This window comes from Halichondria panicea, chromosome 16 (assembly GCF_963675165.1).
Source record: "Halichondria panicea chromosome 16, odHalPani1.1, whole genome shotgun sequence".
In the NCBI taxonomy this organism is placed as follows: domain Eukaryota; kingdom Metazoa; phylum Porifera; class Demospongiae; order Suberitida; family Halichondriidae; genus Halichondria; species Halichondria panicea.
In genome coordinates, this window is record NC_087392.1 from 2,625,246 (window position 1) to 2,643,058 (window position 17,813).

The following is a 17,813-nucleotide window of genomic DNA, read 5'->3' on the forward strand; positions in this document are numbered from 1 at the left end:
GAAGCCAAAAGGACAAGTAAATATTGTAGTATAGAATCCAAATATGGTAGCCTCTCAAATTGTACACAATGCTGTCATAATTAAGACTGCCATATTTAGAAGTCAATGCAACCAACCTGTTGTTGCAAAGCACCCCAAAGATTCTGCAAAAAGGACTGTGTGTTTGACCAGTTAGAGCACTCTGGTAAGTGCTTACCTCTGAGTGCTTACTATTCTATACTATCGAGCTATACTATACTGTACTGGGTGATTCTGTGTAGTAGATCTATACCAATTAGATCTAAAATTAAGCACACAGGACCATAATTAAAAGACTATGGCCACCCAAGAGGCAGAACTCTCTTCTGAAAAAAAGTGTGCCCGAGAGATGTTCACTGTTCTGAAAAGCTATTTAGAATCAGCTCGTTCTCTTGGTGTTCTTGTTGCTGGTAAAACTGGTGTAGGGAAGTCATCACTGATCAACAGCTTGATAGGTGGTGCTCAGCTTGCAGAAGAAGGCTCTTCTGTGCGGTCCGTTAGTAGAAACATTATTAGTTACACCACTAGCTTCAATACCCCTGTACCAAGCAAAGAAAATGAAGTTACGACTCTCACCGCCTGGGATTCACCTGGTTTTGGAGATATTTTTATCAGTGAAAAGGACAGGGAAGTGCGTCTTTCAGAATTAAGATTCGCGATTGACAAGGCAGACGTTTTTCTATATTGCTTCAAGATTACCGAGCGTATAACTGGTGATGATGCTGACGGCATTGTGAAGATTACAAAGGCACTTGATTCTAGCATTTGGAAAAAAGCAGTGTTTGCTTTGACTTTTGCGAATGAGATTCAGATTCCAAAAAACGACAAGCGCTCTGTGAATCAGTTACCACAATACCTTACTGAAAAGGTGGAAGAATGGAAACAAATCATTTACGATGTGCTTAAAACTAAGGCAGAGGTACCTGAAGATATTCTTAGAGATATCTCTGTTGTTCCTGTTGGATATTTAGCCGACAATCCACCTGATCGAAGTGAATGGTACACACCATTTTGGATGGAGCTCTTCAAGAAGACAAGGGAGACAGGCAAACCAGGCTTACTCCGTCTCACTTGGTCAAGATTTAACTGCCAAGAAGACAAAGCTCTCAACTTCAATGAGCAAATGAACGAGTCACTCCCTGTGAACCTACTCAAAGATGATCAACTATCGAATTTGATCAATATTGGCAATTTGGAACAGTATTTGCCAACCTCACCCCATCAGTCTCTCAGTGATATGCCGTCCAAGCTTCGAGCTGATCATGAAGAACAGCTTCTGCCACCACAAAGTTTGGCATCAGCTTTACCGTCTCACAACACTGCATCACTGTTTGCAACTAGCCAACACGAAACATCTCTGTTTGTAGATATTGCTCCAGAAGAACCCCACTTGGCAGTTGGGGGTTCACCACGAATAACTGCACAAGAATTGAAAATTACTGCTAGGGCTGAGACGACGTCGGTACGTATAGGAGATGAAGGCACCAATGAAAGAGTTAAACATCCTCAACTGAAAAAAGCAGCTAAAATTGGAGCAACTATTGGCAGCACTGCAGCAGCAGGGGCTTTAGTGGGTCTGCTCATAGGGATAATTGGTGGACCTATAGGCATGGCTATTGGGGCAGGTGCCGGTTTTGCTGCTGGTGGTGGTGTTGGGGCTGGAGGATTGATTGCTAAAGAAATTGCGAAGTTCATGAAACAAAAACAAGCCAAAAAGAAACAAAAAGCAGCAGAAAACGTGGGAACGGACAATCCTAGTATAAACAGTTAACTCCCTGGGTTAGTGGCAGTTTTCTAGTTTGAGTGTGTGTGGATGTATTGTATCCGTATATTTTTACCATCAATATTAATGATTGTGCATTATAAAAACATTTTGTGAAAAATGTTCCTGTGATGTGAATGACGTTGTAATGGATTTGAGTTATGTTCTCACCAGATTTTTTGTTTCTACGCTTTTTAATGTTTCTCTATCTCCCCGGCCAATCCTATATAGCAACTTTTACATTAATGAACTCTTGGTACTACTACATATATATACTGTACAACTTACCTGCACTTCATGGCTATATACAGTACGTATGTATAATTATAGTACTGTACAAATTTTACTATTTTTACCAGCACCTGTAATAATACAACTTTTAATGTCAGACAATCATAATTAATCAAATTGAAAACATAGTCAGTTGCACACTTCAACGGTATGATTTCTGGAATCGTGCCCTGGGCCCAGGTCCTCCAAACTTCTTTGGCTCACAGCGTCTGGGGTCCGCCACAAGGAGGGTACGATCATACTGAGTCAAAATGTCCTTGATCTCCTTCTTACTGGCCTCATCCACATCTGGATAAGCAATAAACAGACTGTTGTCAGGAGCCCTGCTATTGTATATAATTATTGCTATTGTACAAGTATAAGTATTCTAAAGACTGAAGTAGTGAGGAGCATTTCCTACCAAGATTAATGTTCGCTACCTGTAATCTGAGCATAGAACAGAAGTCACTCTGTGCCCAGAACTCAGAGGTATAGCTTGTATAATGTTTACCTCTTAAATACACTATCAGTGGTACTAGCCGGGCCAGATAGTATTGTAACAGAGGTACTGTACATGACACACGTAGGTACTACAAAAGTAAACAATCAGAACAGATTTAGAGTACATTCGTGCATGCCCTTACATTTTTGGTAGTATGCAACAAGACTCTTGCTGATCGCCTGACGAATCGCTAGTGAGGAAATAATTCTTTTTTATAGGTAGCAGGATATAATCAGTGGTACTCACCGTAGATTTGTGACACCTGACCACCTCCCTTCACCCTCACTCGAATGTCTACACCCATGAATTTTTCACGCCCAAGCAAAAGAATTGGCTCGTCCAGCTGAAATTAAGAATAATAAAACATAGCACACATTAGGGCGTGGTCTCCAGTCTTTAAAGCGCAAGCGCACCATAAGGTACCTTGTAGCGAAGGGTTGCTGGTTCCACAAGATGCAAAGGCTTTCCGTTCACCTTGATGATGCCATTCCCCTGGCAGCAATGAGCAACAGCAGTGGCAGTTTTCTGAAAGAATTTGGTAATCAAATTATTAAAGATTTATAGACAAATAAATTAACTTTACTTTTCTTCCAAAAACTTGAACACTTGGCTTAGCAGTCTTGGTAGCCATACTTGCTAGATTGCAATGGAGTAGGGTAGTTATAATCACACACTACAAAACTACTGCTACAGCACTCCTTTTATTTATCACAAAGCACTTACTTTTAGTAGTACTTGTCCTTATGCACCACCATCGAAGAGGAACACGTGGTGGATCACGTTCTATTATAAGGCATGAGGCCTAAAGACGTCATTGCATGTGCACAACCGTTAACCCCTGATGCACAACAATCAACAGTACAGTATATCAAGAGTTCATGAACTCTTGAGTATATGTACTTACAGGTACGTACGTTGGGCTTGGCTTCTCTGCAAACTGGATTTAGTGGAAACGTGCAGTAAGGGTGAGTAAATATTTTTGTAAAGCAGAAGATCTAGCCTGTACCGTACCTGTAGACTTCTAAATAGAGAAAATTAATTATAAAAACTCAAGAGAAATAAAGCCCAATATAAAAATCTTAGTAGTCTATTCTAGTCAATGCAGTTACTGCAGTAGAATAGTACCAGTACGTAGAGTGTCAGGTGTATATGTGTATGTGTAGATGGGGTGACTTACCGCAAGGACTCTAATTAAAGCGACCCTCCAAATATACGACACCCTCGAGCTTTGGTAATAGATTTCTGACCTCTAAAAGTAGTGACAGCTGCGGTGACAATTATATTTTAATGTTGCATCTTAAATATAAATGTAGCCACACCCTAGCCTTGATCCTAGCCCACTGGAAAAAATACATGTGGCTAGAAATCAAGGCGAGACTCAGTAGAGCTACCTCCAATTAGATGCGACCCTCTAAATAAGCGACACCAGGTCTTCAACATAGGCTTCGTAATTATTAAAAAGTGTCGCCTTAATTAGAGGTATTACGGTATGCAAAGATCTTGGTCACATGATACAATTATTGTTTAAAATGTACGATGTCCTACACAATGTATGTCATGTAGTATGCAGTGTTTGATGGATAAGAGGCCGATGAAATCTGTTTCCTCGTCAACTGGACACTATAAAGATAATGGCTCCGAGGAGAGCCAGCCCCTGATTTCTGGTCAAGTCCAAGTAGACTACAGGGAGACGTCTAGAAAAGAGGGGGCAAAGTGAGCACTTCAGTGTACATGTATACTTAGTATCATTGTAAGACATTTATCGTAATAGTTTACTACAGTAACAAATATATACCATTGTATTTACGATCTGCTGCAGTGAAGTGGCAACTTTCTTCAACTTTGCCAAGGCTAGTATTGGCTCTGGAAGTTTTGCCTTGTCGTGGGGAATCTTAAAGACAGGTGTGATCCTCGGCTCAGCTGGTATGGTGCTGCTCGGCATTGCAAGGTGTGTGATCACTACTTTCTGCAGTCTTGTTTGCGTGCATATTGTTAACTACTTTTTATGGGACTGACTCGGTTTTTACAGCACTGGTGTAAGTAATAGCAGGAGTGCTGGTGATAGTTGTACCATGTAGCTATCTAGCATGTACAGTAAAACGTAGAATCTCCATTATCTGGAACCTCGATTATTCGGCTTTGCTTTTTATGATAGGGTCAAAGTTCAGATGGCTTATCCAAATGCGCATGCGCATTTAACTATTACCATTGAGACAGTCATTATTTCTCTTGCGCATGCACAGACAACCACATACACTAAATTTGCACAAATGGGTGGATCAAGGTATTGTATCTATTTGGTTTTCCGGCCTGCCTCTGGAACCAAGGGTCCAAATAATCGAGGTTCTACTGTATTGGGTTTGTACCCAGAGGAGGTACATGTATGCTGGACTATGGAATTTCAGCTGAATTAATGCATCAAATTTGCGAAATTCTATAGTCCAGCACGTGATGTTGTCGTACCTCCTCTGGTTGTACACAGTTTTTTTTGTATTTCCTGATGACAGCCCCAATGGACAGCTGCATACAAGCTAGAGTTCAAACCACAATAAAAAAAATTACACCAGACAGGAAGGCTAGGTTCACAGTCAGAAGTTTATCCTCCATAGACCCTAAAGGTGTATGAAGTATAGACCCCCTCCCCCGGTATGGGATTTGTACACTATTAGGTTGTTTGCTTTTATGTTTACACTTATTAGGTACAAGGAATAGTTACCGTATAGCTGGTAATTTCCGTGGGGGGGGGGGGGGGGGAATATTTGTGATTTTCGTTAAGAACTGGACCACAAATATTTTACCCACAAGTGAAGCGGATCCTTGACTACCTTTACCTGCATTGCAAGCAGCAACCATGAAAATAAGATCCACGAACTGACTAAATATTGCTCAACCCACCACGAATATTTCCCCCCCCCCCCCTGAAAATTACCCGCTATACAGTATAATCTTATACCTCAATAAATGCCCCAATCAGTGTACACGGTCAATTGCAGTATAGTAGTATACCCATTGATTCTACAGTGTGTACACCATGCAACTCATGCTGGACTGCAAACGTTTCATTGAGAGACGATCGCCTTCAAAGTCGCTCACCTACACTCAGCTGGGGTGGGAGGCTATGGGCCCCTTTGGCAAGTGGGCAGTGAATATCTCCGTCCTGGGCTGCAACCTGGGCGTGTGTGCAGGGTATATGATCTTTATCTCATCTAATCTTCAAGTGAGTCAGATCACACAATACACTAATATCCCCCTTACTTTAACGCCCCTACCTAATGTACATTGTGTGCACAACTATTGTATCGAACCTCCACCCAACTGCATTGTCTATGGCACACATAAACCCTGCTCACCTTTCGTGTATTTACTCATGTACTTCTCATTTCTCACACACAGTGGTCCTTTAGTTGTCTGCTGTATGAGAGTGGGAACGAGACATGCTTCACCGTATGGGAAGTGTACGCCATGATCCTTCCCATTCTCATACTACTCACTTACCTGCCCTCATTCAAGATACTGGCATATGCAGCTTATGTGGGTTCCGTCTTCCTTGTAGTTGCCATGGTGGTGAGTGCAGATGTACTACATGTTGTAACATTAATTTTAAAAATATAATTTCAGTTGTGGTTTCATAAGAAGTACGTGTAATGTAAGTGGTTACATTCCATACCATTAATTGTTGTATGGAATATGGAAGCTGCATGTTTTGAACAGGAATCAGCAGTCATGTTTTACACACTCACATTGTACCAAAGGTAGTGTACGTGTTTGGTGGACAGCATGGATTCTGTGCTGTCCATGACAATGAAGTGGAGTATCTCCCCTCATCTGCCTTGGGTCTGGCGCAGTGGTTTGGAGTCACAGCTTTCCTCTTCTGTGTACACAGTATGGTAGGTAGTCGGAGCAACTCACTCCTGTTTTGTTCATTGTACCACTCTTTGTTGTTAGGTGATACCACTGGAATCCACAATGAAAAGACCTAAGAACATGCCTGTTGTTTTGGATTCGGCTGCATTGACTGTTGTAGTGGTCAATCTGCCCTTTGCTCTCTATGGCTACCTAATGTTTGGCAGTGGCACAGAAGGTACGATGCATCCTTCGCCAGTCCATATGATTGTTAATATTTATACCCATACAGGATACATATTTGAGAATCTCCCTGGGGGTACATTCAATGACATTGTAAGGATTCTTCTGTCGATCGAGCTGACTCTCACGTTCCCCATCGTCATCAAACCTGCCACTGATGTTATGGAGGAGATACTTCACAATGTTCTCATGGTGAGGGTCAGACTGTTTGAAGCAATGTGTGCATTGACTATCAGTTCCTCTTTTTCAGTACTTTAAAGTTCCAGCAATTAAGGATCTCTATGAAAGCAAGGTAATGCATATAATTACTACATTTGTATGATTGTCCAAATATTTGCTACTCAACATCCGTGCATGTTTTGAATTATTGCGCTTCATTTGTTCATCTGCACACAGCTGCTGAGCTACCGGATTGGACGAACTGTCATGGTTTGTGCTCTGCGTACTATATTGGTCCTCGTTTCCTGGGGAGTGGCTGTTGGTATTCCTCGCTTTGAACTGTGTCTGGCCCTAGTTGGTAGCCTGGCAACAACTGTCCTTGCCTTTGTGCTCCCTCCTATGTTTCACCTTGCACTGAAGTGGCGCCACACTCACATCTTTGTCAATGTGTTCCACATTGTGCTCCTGGCGTGTGGCATTATGGCCACTCTGCTGGCAACTAGCATTAATCTCTACATGGCCATTATTGGTGGTGCTAACAATAATACCTGTGGGGCCATTCACTCCCAGTGCCAATCTTCAACGACTGAAAATTGTGTATCTCATGTTGGCAGTGATAATGCGAGCTACACGTACAATATTCTTTGAACTGTTTTAATGCCATTTCTGTGTTGTTAGTTTATGTATGCCTCTAATAATGCATTATTCACTGTGCTGTTACAATGTTGTGTTCCCTAGCTATTGTGCTAAATTGTTTTGTAGTATGTACACATAATGATCACATGTTCAATTAAGCATATTCATGTACCACATGATTATTAATGTAGTTGTAATCAACAGTCATGATATGTATATGTAGCCATAATTTTAGAATCAGGTAACTGATTTAGCAAGCCAATAATTATGGCTTCAAGTTCTTCATATTACGGTAGTTTCAAGCATTCCCTCAAAGACTTGCTTGCTGTGTGTAATTTGTCCAAGCAAGATAAACTCAACTCTACCTCGGTAAACGCACTACAACAGAGAAATACTTACTGGCTTCGGGTAAGGAAAATCAGAAAGCCACACTTGAAAGGAGTTGTTATAGTACTTATCTGGTCATTTCTTGTTTGGGGTGTCTTGTGGCATTCATTTTCAGAGGTGTCTTTATCGAGAACTGGTAATCAAAAAACTTCGAAGTTCAAATTCGAACAAAAACTATCCTACATTTTGGCAAACTATGTCATTGTTCTGTTAGTTTTCTTTGTTGGTACCCCCTTGTCTGGTTGGCTAGCAGATGCTTATATAGGGCGCTACAAAGTGTTGGTATGGAGTCTTTGGCTGCTTTTTAGTGGAGTAATAATCAGACATACCACAAACCTTGTTCACATCTATGGTTTCTCTTCAGAAGATGATGTTTCGGTTATTTCTGTCTTTTTATTGATATTTCACTGCATAGGAAGTGTACTCCTTTGGAGTGGGGCATTTGGGTTCTTGTCAAACAGTATTCAGTTTGGTGTGGATCAAATGCCGGATGCATCAGCTAACGAAATCAGTACTTTCATTTTTTGGTACGCTTTTGCTCTAAATCTAGGGATATGGAGTATGAAATGCTTAAGTAATTTGGTGCAGAATTGCTCTGACAATCTTGGTGATGTTGAGGTGATTATTCAGACGATAATTCCAGTTTTGCTCATAGCTATTGGGCTCAGTTTGAACTATCTTCTCAAAAACGTCCTGACCATTGAACCACAGACTCGCAATCCATTCAAACTCATTTTTGGTGTTATAAAGCATGCCGTCACTCACAAGAAACCCAGAATTCGAAGTGCTCTTACATACTTGGATGAACCTCCATCACGACTTGACCTTGGGAAATACAAATTCGGTGGTCCATTCACAACTGAGCAAGTGGAAGATGTCAAAACGTTCTTGCGAATTTTGTTTTTAATGTGGTCCACTATATTAATTGTCATTGCCTACTCTCTTGTAGTAGCTTTAATTGACTTAACACCACAGTCCATTGCTTTTTCTGTATGCAGGCATACGGTAATAGAATTATTTGTATACGATCATAGTTTGTTGATTGTTGTTGGCATACTGTTGTACGAGTTTGTCATATATCCATTAGTTCAGCGAAACATGATGAGGATGCTAAGACGTATTGTTGCAGCAGCATTTATTCTCTGCTTTGTGATTGTATTTCTGTCAATTGTTGATCTTGGAAGACATGCTGTTCATCATCGATACGTTTGTACGTACAATAATACAGCTCTTGTTCCTATTTCTGATTTCTTGTCACCAGTAGCATTGTATTCAGTTGAAGCTGTTGGAAACATTCTGTTATCTGTCACAGTGGCCATTTTGAGCACCGCCACTTTTGAGTTTGTGTATGCTCAGTCTCCATATTCTATGCGAGGGATAATGATGGGCCTGACATGGTTTGTGTTTTCCCTCTCTCTGGCTTTAGGTGGAGGCATTTTAAAGGTGTGGAATAGTAACTGGCCCTGGCATTATTGTAATATTATGATTTATGTTGTGTGTTTCACTATATCATTTTTTGGATTAGTTTTCTTTGGGATTACAGCTTTTTGCTACAAGAATCGTGTTCGGGATGACATCAGGAACGAAACTGCTGTGATAGAGGAGGTGTATGCAAGGCGCTGTGCTATTGAGGACAGTCAAATGACAAACAGTGACAATGTCTTGCATTCAGTTCAACATTGAATTGTGTATCAATAGTTTTGTAAAATTGAATCTGTGAGCAATTTTAATTTTGCCTCGCATAATTATACACACATGCATAACTCCAATATAAATATTTATAGTTCAGTACAGCACTTAGAGGGAAGAACAAAAAAGTCATAACTATGAGGCCTTGTTTTGTAGAATTCAGAGTCACAGCAGTTTCCAGTGGCTTCTAGACGTTTTGCAACCACAGACATTTCTTCATTGTCAGCTGGCTGGAAAACAATCAGTTTGTTGTTACATCCTCGTGGCTTGCCGACCTCTGTGTCGAAGTCAATATTGTGTGCGAAGTCAATATCTTTGAACGGAGAGAGCCATGTGCCTAGTGCGATGTCCTCATTGTTGTATGGATGAAGGAATTTGGCTTGAGATAGTAATCGATCCACTAAGACACGAGAGAGTATGTAGCCACCCGAGTGGGCATATCGTATAAATTGATCACATAGAAACCAGTCCGGTTCAGGAAGCCTGTCATTGGTTTTTGGGTCTTTGTTTCCTTCAAAATATCCCAGGTAGGAATTTAATTTTTTTTCGAGTAGCTCATGAAGTACTTGTTTATTGAGTTTATCGATCTGGATGTACATGTTGTCTCTGGTCTTCATTAAATATTGATAGCGATATTTTTGAGTAGACCATACCATTTCAAATAGCAACAGCTCACTTTCAGGAGTAATAGCACTGTCTGTTAACACCACCATGTCTTTGTGATTGGCACTCTCGTCATCAAGCGCTTTTCGTTCTTTTGATGACAAATCTAAGCCAGGAATGGTGAATCGTACAAGAATTTTGTTCTGTGATAATGTGTTGTGGGCGTCCTTCATCCAGGTCTCTCTAATGGCGTTTCGTCTTACAAATCCATTTGGTTTGGAGTAAACGAGTATAAGCAGCGCTAACGGGCTGGGTACCTCTGAGGACTTGTTGATGCAATAGTCGATGGTTTTAATGCTGTACGGCCTTTCAATTGTGGACATGAGCAGTGCTGACACAGGCCTCACCTCACGCGTAGAGGTCAAAGAAAATACAGAGGAGGTGTCTTCAGGTGATTGGCTGTACACTATGACTGTTGCTAAGATGGCCACACCTACAAACAAAAAGATTACACCCAAAGCAAAGCAAATGAATCCACATGAGTCATCGTCTTCATCATCATCGTATTCGTATTGGTTGGATTTGTCTCTTGAATAGGGAGGCTCACTGTTCAAAGATTTCGACATTGTGGGGTAACGGGTGTGGTGACCTGTACTGTGCATGTGGTAAGAAAGTGGTTAATAATCATTAAACTAGGAACACTAGGAACACTGAGTTAAATAATATATAACAGTAGCAGTAGCATAACCAAGCACTCACTTTAGAAACTCAACTCACAGCTAGCTAGCTAGCTACTATACTATACGTACTTGAGGTATTAAATAGGGTGTGGATTAGTCACACTTGGCTTGACCTTTGATCTTAAATTGCAGTGATGTAATGCATGGTGTGCAATAATTTAATATTGGCCAAAAGTACATAGGTACATAATAGCTGTGCAAAGCTTTCGAAGTGCTTTGGAAAGCTACCACACTGAAAGTACCTGTGAAGAATATTTGAACATGAGTATAAGCTTGAAAGTAGACAGTATTGCTAGTTGGTCTTTCTATGTGTGTGCCTGCATATTTAGAAAAACACAGGCCATAAGGTTAAAGTTGTGCCTGTTTTTGATTGTTGTTCTGAGTGTGCTCCTGGTTCTCTTAATGACAAATAGTATTGAAAATAACAGCACATACGAGTTCCCTGAATATGTTCTATTGAATGAAACGGAGGATCAATTAACTGTGAATATAACAGGTACGTGTGAATGTAATAATAGCACCAATCAATGTATAAACTCGACTCATACTGACATGTTTTGTGGTATTAAACATGGTCGATCAGGAACAGTGCAATATTAGCTGTGCTATTATAATTATAGCCATGAAGTGTTTGTTGAAGATTTCCATGTCTCAATAAATCGGTGTATATCTAATTCTCCTGCTGTAGAAGAAGACATACTGGACTCAGCTCCTGGTCTGTTGCTGCTTCTCATTCACGCTAGTGGTAAGGAGGTGGGCAAAGAGAGAAGAGATGCCATCAGAGCCACCTGGGTGTCTGAAATAGATGCAATTTCAGAAGAGCTAGGACAAGAAATTTCCTACAAGTAAGCAAACATGTCTATTTGGGTTGAGTTCGGCCCCGGAAGTTATGTGGTCAATTATGGCTTCATTTATGAGTATGCCAGGGTCTTCTACATCTAGCTGATCAGCTCTACAGCATATAGACCAAGCGCTTTCTTAACAAGGAATCCGGTATAATTATGAAACCAGTTATGACAAAGTTATGACAATAATGTCGAACTCAGTACAAAACACAAAATAACAGAATCAGTTTAATCCTGAAGCCCAGGTTTTGTACAACATTGACACTGAACATGTAATCCTTTGTGATGGTTTCACTTCCTCTTTGTTAGTCTCATGAATCAGCCACACCTCTGGTGTTCGTCTGAGCACTCTTTATGTGATCATGGGCCACGGTGGATTTCCAACGTGACCAATGAGATTGCTCACAAGCATCAGGTGACTTGAATAGGAGGCAGCAAAATTAATAGTGAAACTTTACATGCGGTTAAGCAGCAAGCAGTGATGTGGCTGAGCAGAGATAGCGGATGTGGTTGCATTTTTATGATTTTGTTAGCTTGTACAGTACATTCCATTGTGCTATGACTTCACGTAAAGAGTGCTCAGACGGACACTAGAGGTGCGGCTGATTCATGAGACTACCTCTTTGTATGCATGTCTTGTTCATGTCATTCAATACTGTCAAAATCGTTTCCTTGCCTCAATTAGGTTTGTACTGGGTGGATTCAATGTATCAGCAGTAGTTATGCAGAATCTGTCAATTGAAAACAAGATTTATAAGGACATGATATTTTTACAAAACGTTCCAGATACACATGCTTCATTGAGTCTACGCACACTTCAAGGATTCGAATACTATAGAAACACCTCGATGAATTACCAGTATGTTATGAAATGTGATGATGACACTTTTGTCCATTTAAAGACAGTAGCAAAGGAGCTGAAGGAAATGAATGGAGAAGGCAGACTCTACTGGGGAGAGTTCTTAGGAGCAAGTAATGTGATAACCGAAGGGATTTATGCTGAGTATAAGTGGTATCAATGTGACTCCTATGTTCCTTATGCTTATGGCGGAGGATATGTATTATCTAGTGACCTTGTGGAACTCCTTGCGATAAATGCACCTTATCTAAGAGTGTACAAAAATGAAGATGTGTCAGTAGGAGCCTGGTTGGCTCCTTACAGCATAAGTAACAGATTTGATGCTAGGTTCAATGCTGGTTCCATCAGCAGAGGCTGCAAGAGACAGTTTATTGTGTCCCACAAAATTTCACCTGAGATGATGTACTCGTATTTTGCAAGTTTAACCCGCGATGGTTACTTTTGCAGTCGGAAAAACAGGTGGTATGGAATGAGAGGACACACATACAATTGGAAAAGAATACCGTCAAAATGTTGTAGACACAGTAGAAGAATTCCGTAGCTTGTTTAATGTGTGTGTGTGTGTGCATCTCAATCATTACATCTTCATAAATTATCATTGGTTTATACTAATGAGATATTAATTATACATGTACACAGAACCTTCAACCCCTTCCCTGCTATTAACGCTTTAACGTTTACATGTACCTGCAGAATGATTCTCGCAAAAATTTTAATCTCTCTGCTATAATTATATACCTCGCCTGATTCAACAAGCTCTCACCCACTGGCCTCAATTTTGGTTCCTTTTCCCTGCCATTAGTGACCCAATACTGTAGTGAAACTTCTCCCCTTTTTTCAAATAAGGCCGTAATAATGTGCAGTGGCCGGGATCCTTGATGTTTTTGCAGTACTCTGGAACTGCAGGACGACACCTATATCAGAGGTTGGTACCAAACTGTAGCGTACACCCTCGGCTACCGACCAAATAACGTCAAATAATGGCTGGAATAATGTGCAGGGGATCCTTCATGTTTTCGCAGCCTCCAGTACTCTTGGAACTGCAGGACGACACCTATATCAGGACATGACAAGGTTGGTATCAAACTGTAGCGTACACCCTCGGCTATACCGGCCAAATAACGTCTCGGGGGGGGGATACACAACCTTAAAATTGCTGAAAACAGGCGAGGGGCCTTGAACAACCTTTGAACCAACCCCTTAAGAAGCACCCGTACATATTTTAGCGAGGAGGGCGAGCCCAAACACGGGAGAAAACTTACACTTTACAATATGCCCTGATTTGGGAAACTTTGTGTGCTCTGTGACATTTCTGGTGGACACGTGTGCAGTGCAGGGGTACCCGTTTACGACACCTTAAGCCGTCAATGGCACTGCGGCAATCAGAAATGTCACCGACAAGCACACAAATTAAAGTTGCTAAAATCAAGGTATGTCGTAAAGTGTCACTTGTTGCTCGTGTTTGAGCACGCCCCGTTGCTAAAATGTGCATTGGGGTTTTAAGGAGAGGGCTTTTGCTTGTAACGCCCTTACCTGTTTAGCGGATTGAGGACCTACCGAGACGTTATGTGGCAGGTAGCCGAGGGTGTACGCTACAATTTTGTACCAACGTGGTAATGTCTTGATGTACATGTAAGTCATCCTGCAGTTTTCCAATAGTACTTTGAGGCTGCCAAAAACATCAAGGATCCCCTGCACATTCTGACCATTATTTGCAGGGTGAGTTCACGAGGTATAATTATATTGAGTGTGGTTGGGTGGGGTTACCAAGGAAAGAGAAGGAGCGAATATTGAGGTATGTGGTTGAGTACTGGTTGCACGTGAATCGGACGAGGTAGCAATGAAATTTTAGTAAGAATCCTTTAGGAGGTAAACAGGTAATGCGGAGGACCGACCACTCAATTACATCTTATAATTATGTTGAATCAGCGTTATTTACTCATTTCTGTCACATTAATTATACACACGCATGTACGTTAGGAATTAAAAAAATGGCATCTAAATACAATTATTTCTAATTGGTGTTATATATAGAACCTTGCATAATAATTATTATGTTTCGTGATGCAGTTCTCTCTTCGCCTTTCTGTGCTTTTCTTTCATTACTATATTTCCCCAAATCTGTTCTTTGGTAGCTGAAGGTTGCACACATGTTCTGACTATCTTTCCAAGTAGTGTAATGGATTCCTAGAGGGAAAACATACCACAAAATATTTGCAGCGTTTTGAGAAACAAGCGAGCAATTACATTTTGTTAGGGTTAGGTTAGGGTTATCACAATCATGTATTTACATAATAATTTTGCTGGTGAAAACCTCCGCAAAGGAACCAAATCAGCAAAAAAATTGATGCGTTCTGGCATGATCGTGTGTCACACCGGTACCAGTTTAGGTTTTGCGATTTTATTTTTGCGAAGTGATCAAAGTTTGCATAATTATGTTTGATGCTTGCAAAAAATATCAATTATTTTGGCTCACTCTTTTATATAGATGATGGTCAACCGCTTGATTGAAGGAAGGTTTCCTTAAGTGACTTGTTTTTCTTTGTATGAAGTCTCTCTGAGCCAATTCGTAATCTAGTTTCCTGTTAAAATGTAGATCTATACTAACCATGGAATTTAGAGCAGTGCACCGTACGTACCTACAAGTCCGACAATTTCCCTTAACGATCTGGACAATTTCTTTCTCCAATTTCTAAGGGGAAGAAAAATCAATAGCAAAAAACGAAAACCACAATAATTTTATGGTGACCTCACCATTGATTCAGAGCTCATTCTGTGGTACAAAGCCTCCTGTTTGATCCTCTCGATCTGGCCACCACATAGTATTGCTTGATCCCTAGGCGAATCCATGCACAGTATACTACAATATTTTACTCGTGATGACTTTAACGTATGGATACACTTTTTCTCGAACAATTTGGCTTCAGATGCATCAGAAATGCAGAGAGATTCTCTACTAGATCTATACCAGTCATTTTTTGTTAATAAGTTCAGCCTATGTTTTAAAAATTGCTCGGAAATACTAGCATCAGGATCAGAGTGACTGTTCATCAAACAAGACGTGTTGAATAACACTATTAAGGTTAAGGTCAAGCTGTAGAGCCTCAGTTGACAGACAGTCAGTTTTTTGTTACAGAGCTAGATAGATATAATTATAGCTATATCTGGAGGGTGCTGAAACACTGAACTCATCTAGTGCATCATAGATAATAGAGCACAGAAAGGGGTCACGTGAACGTTTCCAATCCCTGTCTCTATTATCTATGAGTGCATGCAGTTAGCGGGTGAAATCAAAAGTTTTGGAGCCTAATGTGAATTTCACCATGGATACTGTTCTATATAATGCACGCTTTAGTAAGAGCTCAGTCAGGAGGAGAGAGTCTGGCCTCGAGACTAATCTATGTCAGATCACGTGCAAGGGAGTGGTCTGGGGCCAGACTAAATATAGATCTAGGGTGTGTCCGTGATCTGGAATTCTTCACGTGGGCAACACGTTCATTTTGTGGTTTTCATAGAAGTTGAAAACAGATGATAATGCCCACCATAGAAATCCCTAGAATGGTATAGACTAGACAGACTTGAAGGAGATATGATAGAGATAGGTCCTCTGTTACACTAAGTGAACAAGCAAGTTTGGATCAGCAATAACTGAGCCCTTCCCCTGATGGCTTCAATTTCTCTGTTAAAGGGGCCAAAAGAAGTCCTACAGATAGAATTTTCAAGACTTTTTGCGTTGAGATATGTTGTTCATCTCATCAGATACATCCAAAAATTATTGCTGCGATCAACTCATTTGAGAATTGCTGCCCTTTTTATCTTTGCTGTCTTAGTAATTGCGTACACTCTCTACTCTGGCCAAGATCGGCTACAAGACTCAAGTGAGTATTTATATGAACTCGATATTAAATAATTGTCGGATCGTTTATCTTTGTCATGTCCATTCATTTCACAGGCTGGATCGTTCCTGAAACTTGTAAAGCAAGCAATTGTCATATAAAACAACCTCTTCTGATGGCCGAAATGTCTCCAAACTTGCTTCTCATACTTATTCATTCCAGTGTTGGCGGAAATGCTAGACGAAGTGCTATCAGGAAAACGTGGCTCTCTCACCTTACCAATGAAGAGAGCTTTCCAATACAGTACAGGTACAGAATTTATTTTTGGGTTCAGTACCCAAGTTAATCTGTAACATGCTTATTATGTGCACCTTAAGTTTTACGTCCCTGTACAATTGTTATCTAGTTGCCTGCTGGTTTGTTTGACATTGTCCAGAGGTTTGAAACTCCTTGCAGAGATGCAGAAAGCCCTCATAAAATGAACCCAGCTAGTGCATATAGTGTATCTTCCGAACCCTGTCTCAACTCTCAAACAAATTATAAACCAAATTATAATGCAGTTTATTATTAGTGTTGGTCTTTCTGCAGGTTTGTATTGGGTGGTAAAGATATGGACGCAAAAACACTAGAGATCATTCAAAAAGAATTTCGAGAATTCAGAGATATTATTGTCTTACCAGATGTCACAGACTCCGTATATTCTCTTACTTACAGAACTATAGGAAGTTTCAAACACATTTACTACAATATGAACAAATTCTTATACATCATGAAATGTGACGATGATACTATGGTGGATGTGATGCGAATTGCTTCAGAACTTCAACTGAGAAAAACAAAAGGTCTTTTCTTCTGGGGCTATATGGATGGTCGTGCTCCTATATTGGGATGGCCTTCGCGGTACAGTGAAAATGAATGGTTTATTTGCAAGAAATATTTGCCGTATGCACTTGGTGGTGGCTACCTGTTGTCTGGAGATTTGGTCGGGCTGCTTGTACAGAATGAACAGTTTTTGAAGATGTACAGAAATGAGGATGCTGCCCTAGGGTCATGGTTTGCACCCTATAACCTTGAATATAAGCATGATTCTCGATTTAACACAGAGTCGTCTTCTAGAGGATGCAAAGACCCGTTTTTAATCCTTCATAAAGTTTCTTCTAGTGATATGTTTTATTACCACAATTCTTACGAGCAAGAAGACAGATACTGTTCACGGAGAACTAATTGGCACTCTTATCATGGCTATCTGTATAATTGGAAAGCTGTACCGACTGATTGCTGTCTTAAGAATGCTGCAGTGCCCTAGTGTCTATTAGTGTGTGTGTGTGTGTATGTGTGTGTTATGATCAATGATGTGGGCTGTGCTCATGAAAAATAACTTACTTGTTATTTCCGCAGTGTCAGCATATAAACTATTAGAT

General features: G+C 40.5%; 6 protein-coding genes across 8 annotated transcripts; 4 read left to right on the forward strand and 2 right to left on the reverse strand.

The window, feature by feature from the left end:
- Positions 1 to 90: 90 nt before the first annotated feature.
- On the forward strand, positions 91 to 1,903 carry LOC135350058 (uncharacterized). The gene has a single exon (XM_064548761.1). The coding sequence runs from the start codon at positions 317 to 319 to the stop codon at positions 1,787 to 1,789; it is 1,473 nt and encodes a 490-aa protein (XP_064404831.1). The 5' UTR covers positions 91 to 316; the 3' UTR covers positions 1,790 to 1,903.
- A 238-nt stretch (positions 1,904 to 2,141) lies between these two features.
- Positions 2,142 to 3,382, reverse strand: LOC135350089 (small ribosomal subunit protein uS9-like). The gene is made up of 6 exons (XM_064548800.1): positions 3,276 to 3,382; positions 3,136 to 3,188; positions 2,976 to 3,077; positions 2,799 to 2,895; positions 2,695 to 2,742; positions 2,142 to 2,359 (listed from the first exon to the last, which is right to left on the reverse strand). Exons 2-6 carry the CDS (start codon positions 3,181 to 3,183, stop codon positions 2,214 to 2,216), a joined length of 441 nt encoding a protein of 146 aa, XP_064404870.1. The 5' UTR covers positions 3,184 to 3,188; positions 3,276 to 3,382; the 3' UTR covers positions 2,142 to 2,213.
- On the forward strand, positions 3,359 to 7,634 carry LOC135350057 (uncharacterized). Of its 2 annotated transcripts, none has more exons than XM_064548759.1 (10): positions 3,359 to 3,517; positions 4,116 to 4,265; positions 4,372 to 4,500; positions 5,574 to 5,769; positions 5,946 to 6,116; positions 6,305 to 6,439; positions 6,498 to 6,633; positions 6,688 to 6,830; positions 6,889 to 6,930; positions 7,035 to 7,634. In XM_064548759.1, the coding sequence occupies exons 2-10, from the start codon at positions 4,117 to 4,119 to the stop codon at positions 7,443 to 7,445; spliced, it is 1,512 nt and encodes a 503-aa protein (XP_064404829.1). In that variant the 5' UTR covers positions 3,359 to 3,517; position 4,116; the 3' UTR covers positions 7,446 to 7,634. The 2 variants fall into 2 exon arrangements, with proteins under 2 accessions (XP_064404829.1, XP_064404830.1); XM_064548760.1 differs by having other exon boundaries at positions 3,399 to 3,517; positions 4,123 to 4,265.
- Positions 7,635 to 9,499: 1,865 nt separating this feature from the next.
- Positions 9,500 to 10,999, reverse strand: LOC135350064 (beta-1,3-galactosyltransferase 6-like). 2 transcript variants are annotated; one of them, XM_064548769.1, is made up of 2 exons: positions 10,872 to 10,999; positions 9,500 to 10,766 (listed from the first exon to the last, which is right to left on the reverse strand). In XM_064548769.1, the coding sequence occupies exon 2, from the start codon at positions 10,736 to 10,738 to the stop codon at positions 9,599 to 9,601; it is 1,140 nt and encodes a 379-aa protein (XP_064404839.1). In that variant the 5' UTR covers positions 10,739 to 10,766; positions 10,872 to 10,999; the 3' UTR covers positions 9,500 to 9,598. The 2 variants fall into 2 exon arrangements, with proteins under 2 accessions (XP_064404839.1, XP_064404840.1); XM_064548770.1 differs by having other exon boundaries at positions 9,500 to 10,761; positions 10,872 to 10,986.
- On the forward strand, positions 10,998 to 13,204 carry LOC135350067 (beta-1,3-galactosyltransferase 6-like). Its single transcript, XM_064548773.1, has 3 exons — positions 10,998 to 11,348; positions 11,541 to 11,697; positions 12,383 to 13,204. The coding sequence occupies exons 1-3, from the start codon at positions 11,114 to 11,116 to the stop codon at positions 13,095 to 13,097; spliced, it is 1,107 nt and encodes a 368-aa protein (XP_064404843.1). The 5' UTR covers positions 10,998 to 11,113; the 3' UTR covers positions 13,098 to 13,204.
- Positions 13,205 to 16,043: 2,839 nt separating this feature from the next.
- On the forward strand, positions 16,044 to 17,785 carry LOC135350065 (beta-1,3-galactosyltransferase 6-like). The gene is made up of 3 exons (XM_064548771.1): positions 16,044 to 16,434; positions 16,509 to 16,701; positions 16,981 to 17,785. Exons 1-3 carry the CDS (start codon positions 16,221 to 16,223, stop codon positions 17,696 to 17,698), a joined length of 1,125 nt encoding a protein of 374 aa, XP_064404841.1. The 5' UTR covers positions 16,044 to 16,220; the 3' UTR covers positions 17,699 to 17,785.
- The last annotated feature ends 28 nt before the right edge of the window (positions 17,786 to 17,813 follow it).

Bases quoted from the DNA above. Each gene is read 5' to 3' on its own strand.
- LOC135350067 (XM_064548773.1), top strand. From the start codon at position 11,114: ATGAGTATAAGCTTGAAAGTAGACAGTATTGCTAGTTGGTCTTTCTAT. The intron at 11,349-11,540 runs GTACGTGTGAAT...CTCCTGCTGTAG, and splicing joins ATTAACTGTGAATATAACAG to AAGAAGACATACTGGACTCA. The intron at 11,698-12,382 runs GTAAGCAAACAT...TGCCTCAATTAG, and splicing joins GGACAAGAAATTTCCTACAA to GTTTGTACTGGGTGGATTCA.
- LOC135350064 (XM_064548769.1), bottom strand. From the start codon at position 10,738: ATGTCGAAATCTTTGAACAGTGAGCCTCCCTATTCAAGAGACAAATCC.
- LOC135350057 (XM_064548759.1), top strand. From the start codon at position 4,117: ATGCAGTGTTTGATGGATAAGAGGCCGATGAAATCTGTTTCCTCGTCA. The intron at 6,831-6,888 runs GTGAGGGTCAGA...CCTCTTTTTCAG, and splicing joins TACTTCACAATGTTCTCATG to TACTTTAAAGTTCCAGCAAT. The intron at 6,931-7,034 runs GTAATGCATATA...ATCTGCACACAG, and splicing joins AGGATCTCTATGAAAGCAAG to CTGCTGAGCTACCGGATTGG.
- LOC135350058 (XM_064548761.1), top strand. From the start codon at position 317: ATGGCCACCCAAGAGGCAGAACTCTCTTCTGAAAAAAAGTGTGCCCGA.
- LOC135350065 (XM_064548771.1), top strand. From the start codon at position 16,221: ATGGCTTCAATTTCTCTGTTAAAGGGGCCAAAAGAAGTCCTACAGATA. The intron at 16,435-16,508 runs GTGAGTATTTAT...TTCATTTCACAG, and splicing joins AGATCGGCTACAAGACTCAA to GCTGGATCGTTCCTGAAACT. The intron at 16,702-16,980 runs GTACAGAATTTA...GTCTTTCTGCAG, and splicing joins AGCTTTCCAATACAGTACAG to GTTTGTATTGGGTGGTAAAG.
- LOC135350089 (XM_064548800.1), bottom strand. From the start codon at position 3,183: ATGGCTACCAAGACTGCTAAGCCAAGTGTTCAAGTTTTTGGAAGAAAA. The intron at 2,743-2,798 runs GTGAGTACCACT...TTTCCTCACTAG, and splicing joins TCAGGTGTCACAAATCTACG to CGATTCGTCAGGCGATCAGC. The intron at 2,360-2,694 runs GTAAGGGCATGC...TTGCTTATCCAG, and splicing joins TGTTGCATACTACCAAAAAT to ATGTGGATGAGGCCAGTAAG.